Source organism: Saccopteryx bilineata, chromosome 3 (genome assembly GCF_036850765.1).
Source record: "Saccopteryx bilineata isolate mSacBil1 chromosome 3, mSacBil1_pri_phased_curated, whole genome shotgun sequence".
In the NCBI taxonomy this organism is placed as follows: domain Eukaryota; kingdom Metazoa; phylum Chordata; class Mammalia; order Chiroptera; family Emballonuridae; genus Saccopteryx; species Saccopteryx bilineata.
Window position 1 is genome coordinate 154,423,295 of NC_089492.1, and position 22,449 is coordinate 154,445,743.

General features: G+C 41.4%; 1 protein-coding gene across 5 annotated transcripts in view; it reads left to right on the plus strand.

The window, feature by feature from the left end:
• Positions 1-22,449, plus strand: part of UXS1 (UDP-glucuronate decarboxylase 1) — a 153,978-nt gene that overhangs the window by 39,453 nt on the left and 92,076 nt on the right. For 2 of the 5 annotated variants that reach the window (XM_066267841.1, XM_066267839.1), the window contains exons 2-4: positions 15,938-15,965; positions 17,478-17,541; positions 18,685-18,728. The exons of 2 other annotated variants lie outside the window; for them this stretch is intronic. In XM_066267841.1, coding sequence (XP_066123938.1) covers positions 15,938-15,965; positions 17,478-17,541; positions 18,685-18,728 — 136 coding nt within the window. The remainder of the gene's footprint in view (positions 1-15,937; positions 15,966-17,477; positions 17,542-18,684; positions 18,729-22,449) is intronic. One more of the 5 variants, XM_066267840.1, reaches the window with a different exon arrangement.

A 22,449-nucleotide genomic window follows, 5' to 3' on the forward strand; every position in this document is an offset into this window, starting at 1 on the left:
ATAAATTGGCAAATATCAGTATATTGCTGCGCGAGATGTCGGAGAACTTACTGCCTATGTTTTTTTCTAAGATGGTTATGGTTTCACGGCTTAAATTTAAGTCTTATATCCATTTCGATTTTTTTTTGAATGGTGTAAGTTGGTGCTCTAATTTAATTTTTTTGTAAGTAGATGTCCAATTTTCCTAACACCATTTATTAAAGAGGCTGTCTTTACTCTATATTGTATGCTCTTACCTCCTTTGTCAAATATCAGTTGTCCATAAAGTTGTGGGTTTATTCCTGGGTTCTCTGTTCTGTTCCATTGATCTATATGCCTATTCTTATGCCAGTATCAGGTTGTTTTGAGTACAATGGCCTTGTGTAGTATACCTTAATATCAGGAAGTGTGATACCTCCTGCTTTATTCTTCCTTTTTAAGATTGCTAAGGCTATTTGTGTTCTTTTTTGGTTCCATATAAATTTTTGGAATATGTGTTATATATCTTTGAAGTTTGTCATTGGTATTTTTTAAAAGTTAATTATTAATTTTAATGGGGTGACATCAATAAATCAGGGTACATATATTCAAATAAAACATGTCCAGGTTATCTTGTCATTCAATATGTTGCATACCCATCTCCCAAAGTCAGATTGTCCTCCGTCATCTTCTATCTAGTTTTCTTTGTGCCTCTCCCCATCCCTCTCTCCCTCCTTCCCTCCCCCCACCTTTCCCTCCCCCTGTAACCACCACACTCTTGTCCGTGTCTCTTAGTCTCGTTTTTATGTCCCACCAATGTATGGAATCCTGCAGTTCTTGTTTTTTCTGATTTACATATTTCACTCCGTATAATGTTATCAAGATCCCACCATTTTGTTGGAAATGATCCGATGTCATCATTTCTTATGGCTGAATAGTATACCATGGTCTATATGTGCCACATCTTCTTTATCCAGTCTTCTATTTTTTTTTTACAGTGATTAAAGCCTTTAAGCAAACTCTTGGACAATACAGCTAGAGTCCATAAAAGAGTAGTGTCCTTAACATGTTCACCAAGTCCAAGTTGGCCCCATCACCATTTCAAATCCCTGCATATGCAACCCAACCCCAGTTCAGTCTGTTAGGAGCTGTCACAAGGAGCATAAGTCCATGAAAATTCCACATCCAGGAAAAGTCCGCATAGCATTGGTGGGATTGTTGTCACAATTCTATACTTTGCAGCTCACGCCCAAATCCCAATGACCGCTGCTTCTAGCTGGTAATGATTCAGGTAGACTGGAAAAGCCATCTGCAGCATGTGTGGAGATGGAGCTTCTGTTCTCCTCTGCCTGGAGAGATGAGACCAGGTTGCTTTTCCCTGGAGCTCTGTGACTGTGGCATGGTAAAGAGAACCTTGGGATACACTAAGCTGGGTGGCAAGGGTAGATTCATAATAGAAGTTGGCAGAAGGGGGAAAGAGAGCTCTAAATTAGGAGTAGGTCCCAGCCTGAAATATGAGTGGGCCATTGAAGTAGGAGGAATAAAGGAAACACTATATATTAAACAAAGCAGCAGAAAATAGGCCTATCAACTCCCACAACAGAGATTTTTGAGGGAAGAATAAAAAGCCTGACTATTCAGGCAATACATTGTTAAGTGGCCCTTGTGCAAATGGGATCAGTTTACCTGCTTCTTGGAAGAAATATTCTAGGCTTGTCCGCAGTGTCGTAGATGGGGTCGATGGCCCTGGGCACCTTCAGCCTTCAGTGGCAAACCCCAGCATTCTGGGCAAGGTTAGGTCATAGGTGGCTGGAGCAGGGCTGGAAGAGACTGAACCCTCCCTTAGAGGAGCAAGGGGGAAGCCTACCTTCCAGTGTCCCTTTTTCCTCACAGCAAAGGCATGCAAGCTTTAGCTCAATAACCTTCCTTTTCACTATTGAAGCAGGACCCAGATGGCATCCAAATGGTCTCACTATTGAGACCCCTTTGCGGCGTTGGAGCCTTTAAGGGCGTATCCTAAAAGCTGGTAGTTCACCTGATGTCTATTGTCCTTTTTCTGCCTCTAGGTATCTTAAAAGCCATGCTCAGAAGATCTCACTGAGGGGTTTGAGGATCCCCATCTGCCTATATAAATCTTTTCCATATATCTGGAGCTGTTTGGAAAAAGACAAAACAGTGTTATTAGCTGGATCAAATAAAAGAAAGTAGAAGTTTGCAGGAGAAAAAGATTTGATGTCTCCTATTCATCAGCATTCAAAAGAAATTTAAAAATTTTTAAGTAGCCCTGGCTGGTTGGCTCAGTGGTAGAGCGTCGGCCTGGTGTGCGGGGGACCTGGGTTCGATTCCCGGCCAGGGCACATGGGAGAAGCGCCCATTTGCTTCTCCACCCCCCCTCCTTCCTCTCTGTCTCTCTCTTCTCCTCCCACAGCCAAGGCTCCATTGGAGCAAAGATGGCCCGGGCGCTGGGGATGGCTCCTTGGCCTCTGCCCCAGGCGCTAGAGTGGCTCTGGTTGCGGCAGAGCGACCCCCCCCCCCCGGGGCAGAGCATCGCCCCCGGTGGGCAGAGCGTCGCCCCTGGTGGGTGTGCCAGGTGGATCCCGGTCAGGCGCATGCGGGAGTCTGTCTGACTGCTGTCTCTCCCCATTTCCAGCTTTAGAAAAATACAAAAAAAAAATTTTTTTTTAAGTAAAAAGCACGATACAGTAGACCTGTAGGAGTTCCAGGATATGACTCCCCCCTTTTAAATTTTTTTAAATTGACCTTCAAATATTTGCTGGGTACACTTTATTTATTTTTTTTTCTTTTATTTATTCATTTTTTAGAGAGGATAGGGAGAGACAGAGAGAGAGAAGGGGGGAGGAGCTGGAAGCATCAACTCCCATATGTGCCTTGACCAGGCAAGCCCAGGGTTTTGAACCGGTGACCTCAGCATTTCCAAGTCGATGCTTTATCCACTGTGCCACCACAGGTCAGGCGCTGGGTACACTTTAATAATACCTTGACTTTAAAAATTGTAAGAAATACACATAATTCAAAAGGTTTGACGAAATACAGTAAATGCTTTTGCTCCATATCCAGGAGCATTGTCAGTTTAACTATTATTGATAGTTTAGGAAATCCAATAATAGAACAATGCATACAGACAATGAGCTATAATGTGCTTAGCAGCCTCTCCTGTTCTGACAGAGGTTACTATAAATCCAGAATAGGTATCCACTGTAACATGGATCTGGGACTGTTTGCCAAATGAAGGTATATGAGTAACATCCATTTGCCAAAGTTGTCTTGGTAGGGGTCCTTGAAGGTTAACTCCAAATGAAGGGACAGACTGTAGTATAGGACCCCTTGGACAGGATTTCCCAATCTGCCTTGCTGCTTCCCAAGAAAGTTGAAACTGTTACACAGGGCTGCAGCGTTCTGGTGATGAATAGTATGAGACTGAATTGCTCGATCTGTCATGGTTGCTCCCAATAATTTTGTTTTGGGTAGCTTGATCGACAAGGGCATTCCCTTGTGCTAAAGCTGCAGGGAGCATAGAGTGAGCTCAAGTATGTCCTATAAACATGGAGCTCTATGTTGACATACAAGTGTTTGAAGAAGGAGGAACTGCTGAAATAGTTCATCAGCATTTGTCCCTAAGACAGCAGTCTTTATAGTGGAAACACCATAAGTAAATATTTGCTGTCTGTATATAGATTAAAGGAGGAATATGGCAAATGCTGAAAAGCCATGATAATGGCATATAATTCTAGTCTTTGAGCTGATTTTAAGTTGACAGTTTCAGTATAAAGTTGTCCATTGATTTGCAAGAGCGATTTGCCATTTAGTGGAAGTTTCCCAGAGCCATTGTTGTTGAACCTTTGAAAAAAGGAACACAAATAATTTTGAGGCTCAAAACCTATAAGCTGTAAGGGTTGCCTATGCCCCTTGATAATCCAGGAGGTGACAAGATCAAAATATGGAGGTGTATTCCATGGGCTTTTAGATGGTTCAATGTGCCCAAGCTGTAGCTGCTCTTGTACCAATTGAGCAGCTGCCCTAAGTTTCTTCTGAGAAAGGGGCCATTGGTCTTCCCATACAGGATTATCTGATTTCCAAGTAATTGGGTCTGCACAATGCATTATTGAGGTAGCAGGAGCTACCAAGGCCCCTATGCTAAATTTTGAAATCCTAATTCACACCTTCTGGTACTGGGTGCCACTTCTGTGGGGGTGAGAATTCCTCGCTGTTCTTTCCCTAGTCCCTTGGTGGGCAAAAATCCCCGATCAAGCATCCAGAGTACTGACTAAACCATTAGGACAGACAAGCAACGCTCCCATATTTTTCAAAACATCTCTACCCCAGAAATTAACTGGCCATTCAAGGAGCATATAAGGCTTAAAAAAATCCAGAATGACCTTCTTAATCTTCCCAATGTAGAAAACTAGAACTTTGTTGAGGGGATTTACTTTGCCCTCTACCTTGTAATTCTGTGGCTGCTGCATGAGTGGGCCAGGAAGGAGGCCAGTGTAGCTTAGCAATAATGGATACATCAGCTCCAGTATCTAAAAGTCCTTTAAATTTATGCTCATGTATTGTTAGTTCCATTTCAGGGAGTTCCTGACCTATTTTTTTTTAAATCCAATTGGCAAAATCAGAGGAGCCAAATCACCAATTTTCTTGGGGCCCCTTTTGCAGGATGTGGCCTGAGAAGCAGAATTAGGATCCTTATACTGTTCTTTTAACTGCTTGAATTAGCCGTGAGACAAATACTTTTTTTTTGATTAATTTTAATGGGGTGACATTGATAAAATTGTCTTCTGTCACCTTCTAACTGGTTTTCTTTGTGCCTCTCCCCTCCCTCAACTCCCTCCCTTTCCTCCCCTCCCCACCCTGTAACCCCAACACTGTTGTCCATGTCTCTGAGTTTCATTTTTATGTCCCACCTATGTATGGAATCATATAGTTCTTAGTTTTTTCTGATTTACTTATTTCGTCAGTATAATGTTAAGGTCCATCCATGTTGTTGTAAAAGATCCGATTTCATCATTTCTTATGGCTGAGTAATATTCCATATTATATATATATCAAAGCTTTTTAATCCACCCGTCCTCTGAGGGACACTTGGGCTGTTTTCAGATCTTTGCTATTGTGAACAATGCTGCCATAAACATGGGGGTGCATTTCTTCTTTTGAAACACTGCTATTGTGTACTTGGGGTATATTCCTAAAAGTGGGATAGCTGGGTCAAAAGGCAGTTTGATTTTTAATTTCTTGAGGAATCTTCATACTGTTTTCCACAGTGGCTGCACCATTCTGCATTCCCACCAGCAGTGCAGGAGGGTTCCCTTTTCTCCACATCCTCGCCAGCACTTACTCTGTTGTTTTGTTGATGAGCGCCATTCTGACTGGTGTGAGGTGATATCTCATTGTGGTTTTAATTTGCATTTCTCTAATGATTAGTGATGTTGAGCATTTTTTCATATGCCATTTGGCCATCCGTATGTCCTCTTTGGAGAAGTGTCTATTCATTTCTTTTGCCCATTTTTTGATTGGATTGTTTGTCTTCCAGGTATAAAGTTTTACAAGTTCTTTGTAAATTTTGGTTATTAACCCCTTATCAGATGCATTGTCAAATATATTCTCCCATTGTGTAGTTTGTGTTTTTATTCTGTTCTTACTGTCTTTAGCTTTGCAGAAGCTTTTTAGTTTGATAAAGTCCCATTTGTTTATCCTGTCTTTTATTTCACTTGCCTGTGGAGACAAATCGGCAAATATATTGCGAGAAATGGCAGAGAGCTTGTTGCCTATGTTTTCTTCTAAGATGCTTATGGTTTTATGGCTCACATTTAAGTCTTTTATTCATTTTGAGTTTATTTTTGTGAATGGTGTAAGTTGGTGGTCTAGTTTCATTTTTGTGCAGGTAGCTGTCCAATTTTCCCAACACCATTTGTTAAAGAGGCTGTCTTTACTCCAATGTATGCTCTTACCTTCTTTGTCAAATATCAGTTGTCCATAAAAGTGTGGGTTTATTTCTGGGTTCTCGGTTCTGTTCCATTGATCTGTATGCCTGTTCTAATGCCAGTACCAGGCTGTTTTGAGTACAATGGCCTTATAATATAACTTGATATCAGAAGTGTGATATCTCCGACTTTATTCTTCCTTTTCAAGATTGCTGGGGCTATTCGTGTTCTCTTTTGGTTCTATATACATTTTTGGAATATGTGTTCTATATCTTTGAAGTAAGTCATTGGTATTTTAATTGGTATTGCATTGAATTTATAAATTGCTTTGGGTAATATAGATATTTTAATGATGTTTATTCTTCCTAACTATGAGCATGGTATATGCTTCCACTTGTTTGTATTTTCCTTGATTTTTTTTGTCAATGTTTTATAATTTTCCAAGTAGAAGTCTTTAATCTCCTTGGTTAAATTTACTCCTAGGTACTTAATTTTTTTGGTTGTAATGGTGAAGGGGATTGTTTCCTTAATTTCTCTTTCAGACAGTTCATTGTTGGTGTGTAAAAATGCCTCTGATTTCTGAGTATTTATTTTATATTTTTCCATCTTGCTTAATTTATTTATCTGGTCCAGTAGTTTTTTGACTGAGACTTTAGGGTTTTCTATATACAATATCATATCATATATCAGCAATTAATGAGGGTTTTTCTTCTTCTTTTCCAATTTGGATTCCTTTTATTTCTTCTTCTTGTCTGATTGCTGTGGCTAGGCCTTCCAGGACTATGTTGAATAAGAGTGGTGAAAGAGGGTACCCCTGTCTTGTTCCTGATCTTAAGGGGGTTGGTTTTAAGTTTTGCCCATTGAATATGATGTTGGCTGTGGGTTTGTCATAGATGGCCTTTATCATATTAAGGTATGTTCCCTGTATTCCCACTTTGCTGAGAGTTTTGATCATGAATAGGTGCTGGATTTTATCAAATGCTTTTTCTGCATCTATTGAAATTATCATGTGGTTTTTCTCCTTCGTTTTGTTTATGTGATGAGTCACATTGATTGATTTGCGAATATTTTTACAGCCTCCCCAGAATTAATCCCACTGTATAATGCTGTATAATTTTATTCATGTATTGCTGGATTCAGTTTGCTAATATTTTGTTGAGGATTTTAGCGTCTATATTCATCAGGGATATTGGCCCATAATTTTCTTTCTTTGTGTTGTCTTTGCCTGGTTTTGTAATCAGAATTATGCTTGCCTCATAAAAGGAGCTTAGAAGTTGTCCTTCCTCTTGAATTTTTTGATATATTTTGAGAAAGATATGTGTTAGTTCTTCTTTGAATATTTGGTAGAATTCACTTATGAAGCCATCAGGTCCAGGAGTTTTCTTTGTTGGTAGTTTTTTGATAACGGTTTCAATCTCATTTGTTGTAATCGGTCTGTTTAGGTTTTCTTATTCTTCCAGATTGATTTTTGCAAGATTGTGTGTTTCAAGGAATTTGTCCATTTCATCTAGGTTGTCTCGTTTTTTGGCATACAGTTCTTCATAGTATTTTCTTACAATATTTTGTATTTCTGTTGTGTCAGTTATTATTTCTCCACTCTCGTTTCTAATTTTATTTATTTGAGTCCTCTCTTTTTTTTTTTTGTTGTTGAGTCTGGTTAAAGGTTCATCGATCTTGTTTACCTTTTCAAAGAACCATCTCCTGGTTTCATTGATCCTCTGTATTGTTTCTTTAGCCTGTATGTCATTTAGTTCTGCTCTGATCTTTATTATTTCCTTTCTTCTTCTACATCTCGGCTTTACTTGCTGTTTTTTTTTCTAGTTCTTTTAGATGCAGGATTATATTGTTTATTCAAACTTTTTCTAGCTTTTTATAGTATGCCTGCAGTGCTATGAACTTCCCTCTCAGGACTGCTTTAATGTGTCCCATAAATTTTGAGTTGTTGTATGCTCAATATCACTTCTTTCTAGGAATTTTTAAATTTCTTCTTTGATCTCATTGTTAATCCATTCGTTATTTAACAACTTGCTATTTAGTTTCCGTGTGTTTGAGAATTTTTGAGGTTTTCTGTTGTGGTTGATTTCTAGTTTCATGCCATTGTGATCAGAGAAATTTATTGATCTGATTTCAATGTTGTTAAATTTGTTGAGACCACTTTTGTGCCTTAACGTGGTCTATCCTATAGAATGTGCCATAATTACTTGAAAGGAGTGTATATTCTGCTGCTTTAGTGTGAAAGGTTCTTAAGATACCTATTAAATTGAGTTGATCTAGTGTGTCCTTTAAATCTGCTGTTTTTTTTGTTAATTTTTGTTTTTGAGGATCTGTCTAGTGATGTTAGTGGAGTATTGAAATCTTCTACTATTGTAGTATTACTCTTGATCTCACCCTCTATATCCATCATCATCTGCTTTATATATTTAGGTGCTCCTATATTAGGTGTGTAGATATTTATAACAGTTATATCTTTCTGTTGGATTGCTCCCTTTATCATTATGTACTGGCCTTCTTTATCTCTTACTATAGCCTTTGTTTTAAAGGCTGATATAAGAATTGCTACCCCAGCCTTTTTTCATTTCCATTTGCGTGAAGTATTTTTTTTCCATCCTTTTACCTTCAGTCTATGTGCATCTTTTGTTTTAAGGTGTGTTTCTTGTAGACAGCATGTGTACGGGTCCTGTTTTCTTATCCACACAGCTACCCTATGTCTTTTGATTGGATCATTTAATTCATTTACAATTAAGGTTTTTATTGATATGTAATTGTTTATTGCCATTTTATTCTTTAATGCTGTATTCCTTTTTTGCTATATTCTTTTTTCACTTTAATCTGTGTACAACAGGCCCCTTAACATTTCCTGCAGCATTGGTTTGGTTGTAATGAATTTCTTGAGGTTTTTTTCATCTGGGAAGCTTTTTATTTCTCCTTCAATTTTAAATGGTAGCCTTGCTGGATAAAGTAGTCTTGGTTGTAGGTTCTTATTCTGCATTACACTGAATATTTCTTGCCATTCCCTTCTGGCTCAAGTGTTTCTGTTGAGAAATTGGATGTCATCTTTATGGGTACTCTTTGTGGGTGATATCCTGTTTTTCTCTGGCAGCTTTTAATATTTTCTCTTAATCAGTTAGCTTTGGTATTTTAATTATGATGTGTCTTGGTGTAGAGTTCTTTGTGTTTCTTTTTAATGGAATACTCTGTTTTGTGAAATTGTTAGAGTTTTTCCTTTATTAATTTAGGGAAGTTTTCAGCTATGATATGATTGAACAAAGTTTCTATTTCTTGTTCTTTCTCTTCTTCAGGAACCCCTATGATGCGGATATTATTTCTCATCATGTTGTCACAGAGCTCTCTAAGAGTTCCTCAGACTTTTTAGTCTCTTTTAGTTTTTCTGCTCTGCTTCCATGCCTTCGTTCAACTTGTCCTCCAACTCGCTGATTCGATCCTCAGCTTCATCCATCCTGTTTTTAATTCCTTCCATTGTGATCTTCATTTCTGATATTGTATTTGTCTTCTCCGACTGACTTTTTTAATATTTAATTATCCTTTTTTATACTTGCTATTTCTTTATTTAGGTGTTCGTAATGGCCATCCATGGTCGTTTTAAGATCCCTTAAACATCCATATAGTCATTACTTTAAACTCTGCATCCGGAAGTTTGTTATTTACATATCACTCAGTTCATTTCCTGGAGGTTTCATTTAAATTGCATTTTTGTGTCTTCTCATTATGTCTGTGTGTTTGGGTGTATTGTTTGCAGAGCTTGTTGAGTCTAGGCTTGGTGTTGCCTGCCTCCTGTTTTCAGTTGTGTTTTTTCTAGGTCTTCTTGGGTTGGCCTACAGATATAAGTATTGAGGTAGCATTTTTATTTTTTGTAGTTGGAATCGGACAATTTTTCTAATACCTTTAAAAAAATTGTTTGATTTTAGAGAGAGAGGGAAGCATTCATTTGTTGTTCCACTTCGTTTTGCAGTGTATTGTTTGCTTCCCTTATGTTGCCTGACCAGTGATCAAGCCCACAACCTTGGTGTTTCCGGACGACGCTCTAACCACCTGAACTAGCTAATTGCCTAGGGCTAGGGCTCTCATTTTCAATTATAGCTTTAAAATAAGTAAATGTTTGCCCTACATGAAACTTTCTATGTAATAGATTCTCTTGGTCTAGGTTTCCCAGCATAGCATGAAGTCTAGATACAGACATAATGAGAATTGTAGAACCAGTGTGCCTCAGTTTGCATACAAAGTATTTTTAAAATTAATATTAAAATTAGAATAATTTAAAATATCTTGGTAGCTATGTAAAGGAGTTTGGAATCTTTTCTCTTTTATACTTTAGTTAATATTGAAAATCCTTGTATTATATGTAATAAATTTAATTTAGTTCAGTTTAATTCCAATATTTATTGAGTATATCTATTAGTAATTCCTTTTTAGACACTGTAAGATGGGTCACAGTAATGTAAGTACAGGGCAGAATTTCAAAAGCAACATGCATTTTTGACAGTGTTTAACCTGCAGTGTTCCAGGATAGCTCACACAAAACACAGGATCAGGGCTTCATAATTGTGGGAAATCACTTATGTTTCTTCCTTGAAATGATTCTGCAGTTAAGGCATCTTTTATTGCCTTGTCTGGTGCTGAGTGCTTTTCATGCTCCAGAGCAAAGCATATGGAGCTTTTGAGAGTTTAAAAGGAAGCCAAAACACTTGACATGAAACTGTTTTAAAGATTAATTGGTAATAACACTTTTTGTAGATAAAAAGTACTAAGGAAGGGATAAATGAAAGAAAGTGCAAACATTCCTTGACCTATATTCACCTCATTTTGGTGCCTGGCCCTCATGTATTTGGTGTTGGAGATGTAAATGAGGAAACACCTGATCTTACACAGAGATCACCTGTAAACTGCCAATTCAAAAAGAAATGTGTAATAGGCCCTGTGGCAAAACAGAGGGCCTCCAGTGTCCCCTGTGCAGGTGGGGAGGTTGAGTGCTCAGGTGAGATTGAGTGCACTTCTGGCCTAGGCAGGAAGCCATCTCCAGAGAGAGCTAAAGGGTTGGGTTGGTGAGTGGTTTAGGGAAGGTGCAGAATCTGGTGGAGGGGGCTTTCTGGAGGGGGCTACTGTGAAAGGCTGGTTGGTGGGGAGGAGAAGAGACTCATGAAAGCTTGGGTTGACTGGAAAGAGCAGGCTGCTGGGAGGGCAGTGAGTGTGCTTCCAGGTACTGAAGGTTACCTGAAGAGTTCTAAGCCACTGAAATAGATTTGGGTGTTGTCTGCTTATATCCATTTTTTTTTCTATTTATAAAGAGTGGTACAGCTGTGGCTCTGGGTTTCATTCCTGGGGCAGATCCCCAGATCCCTTTCTGCTTCCCAAGGGAGAGATGCTTAAACAGGACAGGTGGGAGATGGAGGATTCAGGAGATCCTGGTGTCTTCTAGGAAGGAGAAAGTGTCCAGGGGTGTCGGAAAACAGCTGTGTTAGGCTTGCTCGCTTTTACTTTGCATGATTAGTGCATGAGCATGTGGCAGAGCCATGTGTGTGTGTGTAGCCTACATAAGGCTACAGGTACTTTCCCTCAGGGCTTTTTAGGCTACAGGTACTTTCCCTCAGGGCTATTTAGGCTACAGGTACTTTCCCTCAGGGTTGTTTAGCATGGGTTGCTTGCCTGCTGCTACTATAAGGGGCCATTTTTCTGTTCATTTGCCTGCTGCCATGAGAAGCTGTTTTCCCCTGCCTGTTTGCTCATCTGCCGTTGTGAGACTAGTAAATGGGAATGACCTTACACTTTCCAGCCCTGCTTCCTCTACTGTCTACCTGAATCCAGTGTGAACCTGCCTGGCCACCGACATTACATCTGATGTAATGGTCAGGATTCAGATCATTTCAGTACAGAGCTGCCAAGGGTGGCTTAGAGGAGTGGCTGTTATTGAGCATGTGGTTCTGGGTGGCTCTCTTATTGGGGGCTGTGGGCTGGGTGTTTTTTATAGCTGAGCAACCAGAAACTAAAGCTTTGTGCAAGAGGCCACCTGAGTTCAAGAATTCCAGTGTGGGTTTGAGACTGAGTGCCGACAGTGGCAGGAGCTGAAATAGTTGATCGAGTAGGAATTGGAGGTTTGAGACCTTTAGTTTGCCCTAGAAGCTAAATGCTGGCAGCGGCAGTTGTTAGAGACACAGCTGTGGGTTCAGGAGCTTCAGTTTCATCTTCAGACCATGAGCTAGCCGCTGCAAAAGTCAAAGTAGTCGTTGAAGAAGGAATTGTATTTGTCCCGGTAGAGTGGCTTTGAGTTGGTGGTAGGAGGTGCTTCCAACTCAGAGGAAGAGGTTTGAGCTGTAATTGCTGTCAGGAGACTCAGAGCCCAGCTGGTGGTCACCCAGAAGGTGAAAACCCAGGAGCCAAAACTGCCCTAGGGACAGTCACAACCCCTTATGCAAGTAGTTGAGCCCTCTGTGGTCTAGCCTACACCCAGAAAGACTTGATGGAGTTAGGAGCAAAATTCAAGCAGAAACCCACTGAGCCCCTGGCAGCTTGGTTGCTATGGTTGTGGTACACGGGGTGGATGGCATCATGTTCTCTGGAACAGAGATAGAGAAATTAGCCTCCATTACCACATACTCCTTGAGGCAGCATCTCAGAACTGCCATGACAACTCAGGAAATCATACCCTGTTAGAATGAGTGATGGCTGCCATTTGTATAGTCTGGCAGAATGCTGGGGACTTACCTGGGGCAGTGAGTCGGTGGCCATCGTATATTGAGCTGTAGCAGGTCCTCCAGGTACTGGGTATGAGGAATGCTGCTTTCAACCTGAGGCCCTGTGGGACAGATGAGGAAGTGTTTACAGCAGTGATGAGGGACTTATTCTCTGTAGCGCCCTGTCAGCCCTTTTTGAGTCACTAGTGACTATCTTGGGCCCATATGTGGGGAAACCCATCAACGTGGTTACACAGATGGTAACAGATTTGGAGGAGGTAAAGGCAGCATGGAACCATAAGGCTGTGTGGGCTGTTGCCCATGCTCCCTCCCCCACCACAACTAACAAGAGAAATGGGCCTGTAAAGGTTACCTGAATACAGGTGTGGGTAGATTTGAATGTGGCTGGGGCAGATAGAGGGAAATTAGATGGCAGGTCTAATAAAGTACTGTTAGAGCTTTGGCAGCAGCTTAAACCAGAACAGAGGTTCCAACCACTGAAAAAGTACGGGAAGCAGGTGGCCCTGGCAGCTGCCAAGAAAATGGCTGGCTCTCTGCAAGATTATATATTGGAGAAAGCTGAGGGAAAGGAGGATCCCCAGGACCCGTTGAGCCAGTTTAAATAGGGAGAAAGACCGAGGGACCTGTCCAGCAACAGAGACAGGCAGGGACCATGAGGCTCTATGTGTAATTGGCAGTCCACTGGTACCCTTCTGATGTGCAGCAGGTTTTGGGCCTAAATGATAATACATGCTTTTGCAGCAGCTGAAAGAACTGTCATGGAGACACAAGCCTTGAATGTGTTTGACCCCGCCAGGCCCTGTGACCTCTGAAGGGTTTGAATGGGGCTTGTGGCAATGGATAGAGCACTTATGGAAAGGTGCTGAGGTCTGTTATCAAAGAGCTGTATGGCTAGTTGCCTGTAATAGACCTTCATCTTGGTGATTTGCACAGACAGCTGAGTTGTCTATCATGGACTGATTATTGAGCGGTATAACTGATTCTAGAAGCAGAGACTGTGACAAGAGGGTGCACCAGCTCCCTTTGCGTTATGGACATGCCACTTGTGGACAGTACTACACTCTCAGTGGGAGGGCGTGGCACCTGTGGAAACCCTCCTGTACCAGGCAGCTATTCCCATCCAGTTGCAGATAACATACCAAGGACACTATTCAAGCTGGGCTTTGGACAGCAGGACAACGTGCTCCTTCCTTCCCCAGTAGTGCTCCTTAAAGACCTACAGTTTCAGTAAAAGAAATGGCCCTGGGTTATACAGGCCCCCCCACCTGCAATGGATAGCCTTGTTGGCACTGTGAGGTAGGGAGTTAGGAGTGGGCCTCCAGTTATCTACCTAGGCAGAGTGCTCAGGGAGACATTTGAAGGGCACCTTTGTAATTATTGTCATTTTTGGTACAGCTTGTGCCTTTGTAATTCTGTTGCTGTGGTCTGTACTGTTTCTGTTTATGTGAGGTACCTCACTTCTCACACAGGGAAGATACTTGTCACGTAGATTGTGAGGTGAGCAACCCTAAAGGGTGGACAGTAGGGAAAACAGCTGTGTTAGGCTTGCTCGCTTGTACATTGCATGATTAGTGTGTAAGCACGTGGCAGAGCCACGTGTGTGTAGCTTATGTAAGGCTATGGGGTGCTTGCCCTCAGGTGGATCACCTGCCCATCACTGTGAGGGGCTGTTTTGCTGTTTGTTTGCCTGGTGCTGCGAGAAGTGGTTTCCCCTGCCTGTTTGCTTGTCTGCCTTCACGAGACTATTAAACAGGAATGGCCCAATGCTTTCTGGCTCCGCAGTTCCTCTGCCGTCTTCCTGAATCCAGTGTGGGCCTGCATGGCCTTGGCCACCAGCATAACAGTGCTCGAATCACCGTGGAAACTCAGTGTTTTGGCATTTTCAGTCTTTTTCTATGCATTTTTAGTATCAGGTGTCATAATGCATATATATTTTTTTCTTCTGGAACTCTCATAACTGCATCCTCATGTTACAACATGGTTGCATAGTCATATTGAATGGCTTTCTGATTTCATTGAGTAACGATATCATAATTTAGGTAGCGGCTTTCCAATTGTTGGATATTCTGGTTTATCCCATTGTCTTTTTTTCTTTAATTATAAATAAGACCATACTTTATGAAGGCAGCTTTCCTATATATATATATGGTAATGGCTTGAGGATAATAATCAAAAGAAAATCACATGATCTAAAGGTATAAAAGGTATAAACGGAATAAACAGTTTCTCCTTTTTTTGATGAATAATGAATATATTACAGATTTATTTTAGTTTCTTCCATTTCTTGCTCACTTGCCACTTTTATTTAGTTGTATTTATTAATTTCTTTTCAATTATAATTTCCTCTATTTGAGGAAGGATATGATTTTATGGAATCCACAACATGTTTCTTCTTAATAGTGGGAATTTCTTGCTAGGGGTGTGATTTTGGACACTTGAGTTCTATTCAATAAACATTAATTAAAGCTCTGCTCTGTACGAGAGGGTAGCAATCAGAAGATGTCCAGGAGTAGCTCCAACCTGAAGGCTTTCCCAAGATCACAAAATTGCATGCCCTGCCATGGTGAAGGTGTTTGTTATTTGCTCTCCTTCTTTCCCCACCACCTAAGAAGCACCTGAGTATCTGGCCCCGAAGAGGAGTTCAGCATTTGGGGAGTAACCACGCAAGGCCTGTGCATGGTGGAGGTTACTTGAAATGGTAACTCAATGTCCAGTATTATGTTTTCAGAGTCATCCATGGTGAAATTTCACCATTGCAGCTGGACTGATTTAGGCATGTTTACTGAGTGCCAGTTGAAGACAGGATAGCCTGCTTTGCAGGTGTCTGTAATCAGGGAGCTAGGCCAGCCACTGAGACATGGGAATGTAAGGGAGATGGGATAGGTGCTGAGAGAGGATAGATGATTGCTAGTTGAAGTTAAACCACATGTCAGGTCTTTATTTAACTTCTCTGGGTTTTGGTCTCATCAACATTTAAAGGAAGTGGGCGAAGAGCTTCAGATCTTTTCTTGGCATGCAGGTCTTTGATCCTTGTGACTGGCTCTGCCTCAGACAAAGATTGGGGACTCCTGTTATCGAAACACATGTAGAGTTGAACACCAAACTTCAAAAGAGATATTCCAAAATTGTGGGGGTATAGGATTGTGTTTTCACTTAATTTTTAGTAGGACAATATTTTAACAGTGTGCATTGTCTTGTTCTTGTCTTCATGAGGTATAAGTTAGTTTTCTCAGTGAATTTTAAAACATTGGTTAAAAATTAAAACTGTATTTATTGAAGTTCATGAATGTCATGAACTTAAGTATTGATATTTTCTTCTTTCCCTTACAGCTGTTTGGGGCAACTTCGTTGGTATGAGGTAATTATTTTTAATAATTTGGATATTGTGATGGGGTTTTATGGACACATTTCAGTTACTATATATATACCATTGTTATGGGTTAATTAAATTTTTTTTTTTACAAAATGAAACCGAATATTTTGCTATTCACACATCTGGGCTGTGTCTTTGTGGTTTTTTTTTTTTTTTTTTTTTTTACAGAGACAGAGTCAGAGAGAGGGATAGACAGACAGGAACGGAGAGAGATAAGAAGCATCAATCATCAGTTTTTCGTTGAGACACCTTAGTTGTTCATTGATTGCTTTCTCATATGTGCCTTGACCGTGGGCCTTCAGCAGACCGAGTAACCCCTTGCTCAAGCTGGTGACCTCGGGGTCTCGAACCTGGGTCCTCTGCATCCCAGTCCACTGCCCTATCCACTGCACCGCCGCCCGGTCAGGCTGTGTCTTTGTTTTTAAGTGAGAGGAGGGGAGATAGACTCTTGGATGAGCCCTGACTAGGATCCACCCAGCAACTGCTGTCTGGGCCAACACTTGAACCTACTGAGCCACAAGAGGGGAAGAGAGAGAGGGGAAGAGAAGCAGATGGTCACTTCTCCTGTGTGCTCCAACTGGGGATTGAACCTGGGATGTCTGCACACCGGGCTGATGCTCTATCCACTGAACCAACCGGCCAGGGCCTGGGTTGTGTCTTCTGTGGATATTTTCAAGGGTAAGGCTGGTCTTTGCTCCAGGGGCAGACCACATGGATGCTCAGACCATCTGTCTATCCCGAGGACTCGTCTAGGCTTCTGTGCATTATCTGTGTTGCCTAATAAGGCAGGAGGAACACTTATAAACGTAAAATCCTGTGTTAATGTTAAAAAAAAAAAGTGAGCAAAAAGTAATCATTCATTGTAAGAACAAATTTGGTGCCATTAGTACAGTTTTAACTTACAGAAGAATTTGTCTTGGTAGTACAGTGAAAAGAATAGCAGTCATGGTTGTGGTGACTGAGTTGGATTTGGAAGTTGAATGCTGCTGTGTGAGGCTACAAGGGTGACGGGTTGCTGTGCCCCTCTAGACTTCTCAGTTTGGGTTGGTTTTGCAAGGCAGGGCCCTGTTATGCTGAATCCTGCCACCAGGGCTTGTGTGTGTCTCCCAACAAAGGCTTCTGTGTGTGGCTAGGTGGGGTGTTCAGATCTCATTTAAAGGAGCTCTTGTTTTTTTACTTGGAAAAGCTCCCATTTTGTATTAAATCCCCAGGAAAGCCCAGCAGTCAGACTTGTACTTCTGAAGACACAGCTCTTGCCTTGAAATCCCATGTTGGGTGTAATGTGAAAATGACATTATTTTAATTTAATTGAAATGTCTCCCTGGTCCTCTTATTTTCCTCTAGCATACCCCCTGGTGGAGGGAATTGGCTCACATGACTGATATTTGGGAAGGAGAGAGAGGTGGGTTGTAGGCTTGGGTTTGTGTTGTGGAAATTTGTTCAGAAATAACACTAGATAGAAGTCATAAAGCCTTTCCATTGATCTCAGTTTTGTAGCTTTCTACTCAACAGGTCTCTCCAGGAAAATGGTGAACTAAAAATTGAAAGAAAGATTGAAGAGGTTAGTCTCTTTTATATTTCTCTTTTATTTCATTCTTTCTACCCTCTTCCCTTCCCTCCCTCCCTTTTCTTCCCTCTCTATTTTTATGTTCTATATATTTATTTACTTTAGTTCCTTTGCTTGTGCTGGTATCTTTATTGTACCATATCTCAAAAATGGCCACTTATTAATAGGAGACTTTGTGTTTGTTTCACTGTAGATGCATCTCTGTTTTAGCCTGGGTCTGTTCTCTACAGGATGCTTTATTAAAACAAATTCTACCTTAAAGGCAAAATGAATTTAAACTTTTATAGGACGTTTTGGGTGAGCCTTTCTCAAATTTCTTAGAGAAAGGGAAGTGATTACCTGTACCAGGAATGGTGGCAAGCACCAGGTCCACTCACCTGAGTAGAAGCTGAAAGGAAAAAGGCCCAACTCAGATGCTAGGATTTAGGGAACATAAAGAGTGTCCGTAGATGCAGATGGGGAAATCACACACCGCTCACTGAAGGTTGGCACCTCTGGTTGATAGTACACCTTCTTTTTAAAAATAATTTCTTATCTTTTAGTCAAATAAATGTAGATGTGGATAGACCATTGTAATGTGGGCCTAGGAAGGGATGACGAGTTCCTCATTTTGATTTGAACCACATGCTAGATTCCTGAGGAAGTCTTTGGATTGCCCTCGTTGTTCTGTCCATGCTCCCAGTATTAACACGTGGGTAGCGATTGATTCATGGCCTGTGGTTTTCTGTGCTGGAGCTGACTTCGTGGAGATAACATGCAGAAGCAAGATGTTAAACTTTGGTGGGCGGCTATTAGGGAATTTTTGGTTCCTGAAAAGACTCCAGTGGTGTTGAGCTGCCTATTTTTATGAGCCTGAAAACCACCTTTAATACTGTTCATAGTAAGGTCGGAAATTAAAAAGGTTAATTTTCTGAGAAACTTACACATCTATGGAGTAACAGTTCCAATGTGCAATTTATCATCTCAGTTCTAGAATTGTGATGGAGGTGGAATAACTTTATTTCAACCTGGAAGTAAATTGTGGAGATTAAAATCTGTTTTGCATATGTCATGCCTATCTGAAATATCAGAGTTTGGTAAAAGTGATGAAAGACTGTGATTTTGCTTTACAACTGATATTAGTTGTTTTTGTTTTAGATTGTTGAACCACTTAGGGAGAAAATAAGAGATTTGGAAAAAAGGTATGTATACTTTTTTCTTTTGCATTTAGGAAAATGCTTTTATCTTAGTAGTTGACCTAAGAAAGTCAATATCTTAGATAAGTTCATCTCAACTGAGTAATTAATTCTATAGTGTGAAAGACACAAGGCACTGTTAAGACAAGAACTTCCCCATGACAAGTTAAATTTTTATTCTGAAATTTGGATGCAGTGTTTTTAAAACTTTTTGACAAACTTAATGACAGAAGGTCATTAAGAATTTTTTAAAATCATTTAAAATTTTTCAATTACAGTTGACATACATTAGTATATTAGTTTCAGGTGTACACCCCACTGATTAGATATTATGTAACTTACTAAGTGGTCATCCTGATAAATCTCGCACCCATTGACTGTATTCCCTATGCCAGGGGTTCCCAAACTTTTTACACAGGGGGCCAGTTCACTGTCCCTCAGACCATTGGAGGGCCGGACTATAAAAAAAACTATGAACAGGCCCTGGCCGGTTGGCTCAGCGGTAGAGTGTCGGCCTGGCGTGCGGGGGACCCGGGTACGATTCCCGGTCAGGGCACATAGGAGAAGCGCCCATTTGCTTCTCTACCCCCACCCCCCCCTTCCTCTCTGTCTCTCTCTTCCCCTCCCGCAGCCAAGGCTCCATTGGAGCAAAGATGGCCCGGGCGCTGGGGATGGCTCCTTGGCCGCTGCCCCAGGCGCTGGAGTGGCTCTGGTCGCAGCAGAGTGATGCCCCGGAGGGGCAGAGCATCGCCCCCTGGTGGGCAGAGCGGCGCCCCTGGTGGGCGTGCCGGGTGGATCCTGGTTGGGCGCATGCGGGGAGTCTGTCTGACTGTCTCTCCCCATTTCCAACTTCAGGAAAAAACAACAACAACAAAAAAAAACTATGAACAAATCCCTATGCACACTGCACATATCTTATTTTAAAGTAAAAAAAAAAAGGGAACAAATATAATATTTAAAATAAAGAACAAGTAAATTTAAATCAATAAACTGACCAGTATTTCAATGGGAACTATGCTCCTCTCACTGACCACCAATGAAAGAGGTGCCCCTTCCGGAAGTGCGGCGGGGGCCGGATAAATGGCCTCAGGGGGCCGCATGCGGCCCGTGGGCAGTAGTTTGGGGACCTCTGCCCTATGCTATACTTTACATCCCTATGACTGTTATCTGTACTTCTTAATTTCTTCACCTTTTTTTTTTTTAAATTATCCATTGATTTAATGGATAGAGAGACAGGGAGAGAGAGAGAAAAGCATTGACTTGTTGTTCCCCTAGGTGTTCCATTTAGTTGTGCACTCATTGGCTGCTTCTCATATGTGCCCTGACTCAGATCAAACCTGCAACCTCAGTGCCCGGGGACGATGCTCTATTTACTGAGACACCTGGCCAGATCCTCCCTTTACCTTTTATTACTCACCCCCCACCTCCCCATATCTGGCAACTGTTAAAACGTTCTCTCTACCTATGAATCTGTTTCTGTTCTTGTTTATTTGGTTTTTTAGATTGAATTGTTGATATGCATTTATTGCCATTTTGTTATTTATTTTTTTGTCTTTTTAAATATAATACTACTCTGCTGGTAGTGAACTCCTTTAGCTTTTTCTTGTCTGGGAAGCTCTTTATTGTGTCCTTTGATTCTAAATGATTGCTTTGCTGGGTAGTCTAATCTGGATTGTAGGTTCTTGCTTTTCATCGCTTTGAATATTTCTTGCCCTTCCCTTCTGACGTGCAAAGTTCCTATTGAGAAATCAGCTGACAGTCTTAGGGGAGCTCTCTTGTAGGTAACTAATTGCTTTTCTCTTGCTGCTTTTAAGATTCTCTGTCTTTATCATTTGGCATTTTCATTATGCTGTGTCTTTGTGTGGGCCTCTTTGAGTTCATCTTGTTTGGGACTCTCTGTGATTCCTGGACTTGTATGTCTGTTTCCTTCACTGAATTATGGAAGTTTTCTGTCATTTTTTCAAATAAGTTTTCAATTTCTTGCTCTCTCCTCCTTCAGGCTCCCCAATAATGTCAATGGTGGTATGCTTGAAGTTGTCCAGAGGTTCCTTACACTGTCCTCATTTTTGTGGATTCCTTTTTATTATTTGCTGATCTGATAGGGTGTTATGTGCTTCCTTATATTCCAATGCTGATTTGATTCTTGGCTTCGTGTATTGTACTGTTGATTCCCTGTAAATTATTTGTTTTAGTAAGTGTATTCTTTATTTTAGACTGCTCCTTTTTTATGCTGTTGAAGTTGTCACAAAGTTCATTGAGCATCTTTATAACTAGTGCCTTCAACTCTGCATCTAGTAGATTGCTTGTCTCCATTTTGTTTCTTCTTTTATTGTAGATTTCTCCTGTTTTTCATTTGGTAAATGTTTCTTTATCTCCTCATTTTGGCAGCCTTCCTATATTTGTTTGTATGTATTAGGTAGAGCTGCTATATCTCCTGGGCTTGGTAGAGTGGCCTAATGTAGTAGGTATCTTGTAGAGCCCAGTGGCATAGCCTCTTCATTTACATTACTTGGGTACTTCCCATGTGCCCCCTTACCACCTTTTTAGTCCTCACCAGTGTGGGCTGTGTATACCCTCCTCTTGTTGAGTTTTGATTGCTGTTGGGATGTCAGTGGGAAGGATTTACCCCCAGGCTGATCAACTGCAAGGACTGGCTGTTCTGCTCACCATCGACCTCTGACCACCATGAATGATCTATTGTGCAGAGGCCTACCCCACAGAGCAGGACTTACTTCAGTGGGGATCTGGTACCTGCTGAGTCCACCCCTTAAGTGTGTGGTGCTTCAGCATGGTCTGAAGCTGTCCACTGAATGCACTGGCTCTGGAATCTCCTGGGAGGTGCAGGCCATAGTTAACCACCACCTCTGTTTTGCCTGGAGCTACCTGGCAGAGCTACAAAGTGATCTGCAGATGGCTGTTACTTGTGTTGGACTTGGAGGCACCCAGGGAGGCCAAGCTGCGAACCAAGGCTGGCTACTGCTAGTGCCAGGCCTGGGGCTGCTTAGCAAGGAGTAGAGGTCTCTCTGAGGCCAGATGCTCCTTGTTTGAGAGATTTTTGGAAAATATGAGGCATGAGCCAAGGCAGGATATTCTCATGGAAAGCCACTGGAAACAGCTTGGATGGGTGTATCTCCTGCAGGAGGTTGAGGCCAGTGAGGTTCACACTGGATTTCGGCATACCCCAGAAGAAATGTGGTGCCAAAAAGCATTGGGCCATTCCTATTTATTTACCATAGTTCTTGTGGTAGCAGGTGAGTGAACAGGCAGAGGAAACCTGCTTCTTGAGGTGGTGGGCGAGCAAACGGGGTAATCCCCATAGGGAAAGTACCTGTAGCCATATATAGGCTATGCACACAAAAATGGCTTTCTGCCAACTGCAGAAATCACTAATTGTGTAAAGTGATTGCAGCCAGAAAACAAGAAAGCAAGCTTAACTGCAGCCTTTTCCCATACACTCCACCTCTTTAGGGTTGCTTGCCTTACAATCTATGCAACAGGTATCTTCTGTGATGGTCCCCTTGAGAGTAAGGTACATTGCATCCATATCCCACAGAAGCAATAGAGACTACAGTAACAGACTACTAAGGCACAGGCTATACCGAAAATGACACTCGAGGTGGTGCGTTAGCTAAAGACGCCCACAATTCTTGGAGGGGAGTCCCTGGTTAAGTGCTCTTCCACCAGGCATGCAAGGCCTGGTTTACATTGTCCCTCAAGGCATTTGCCA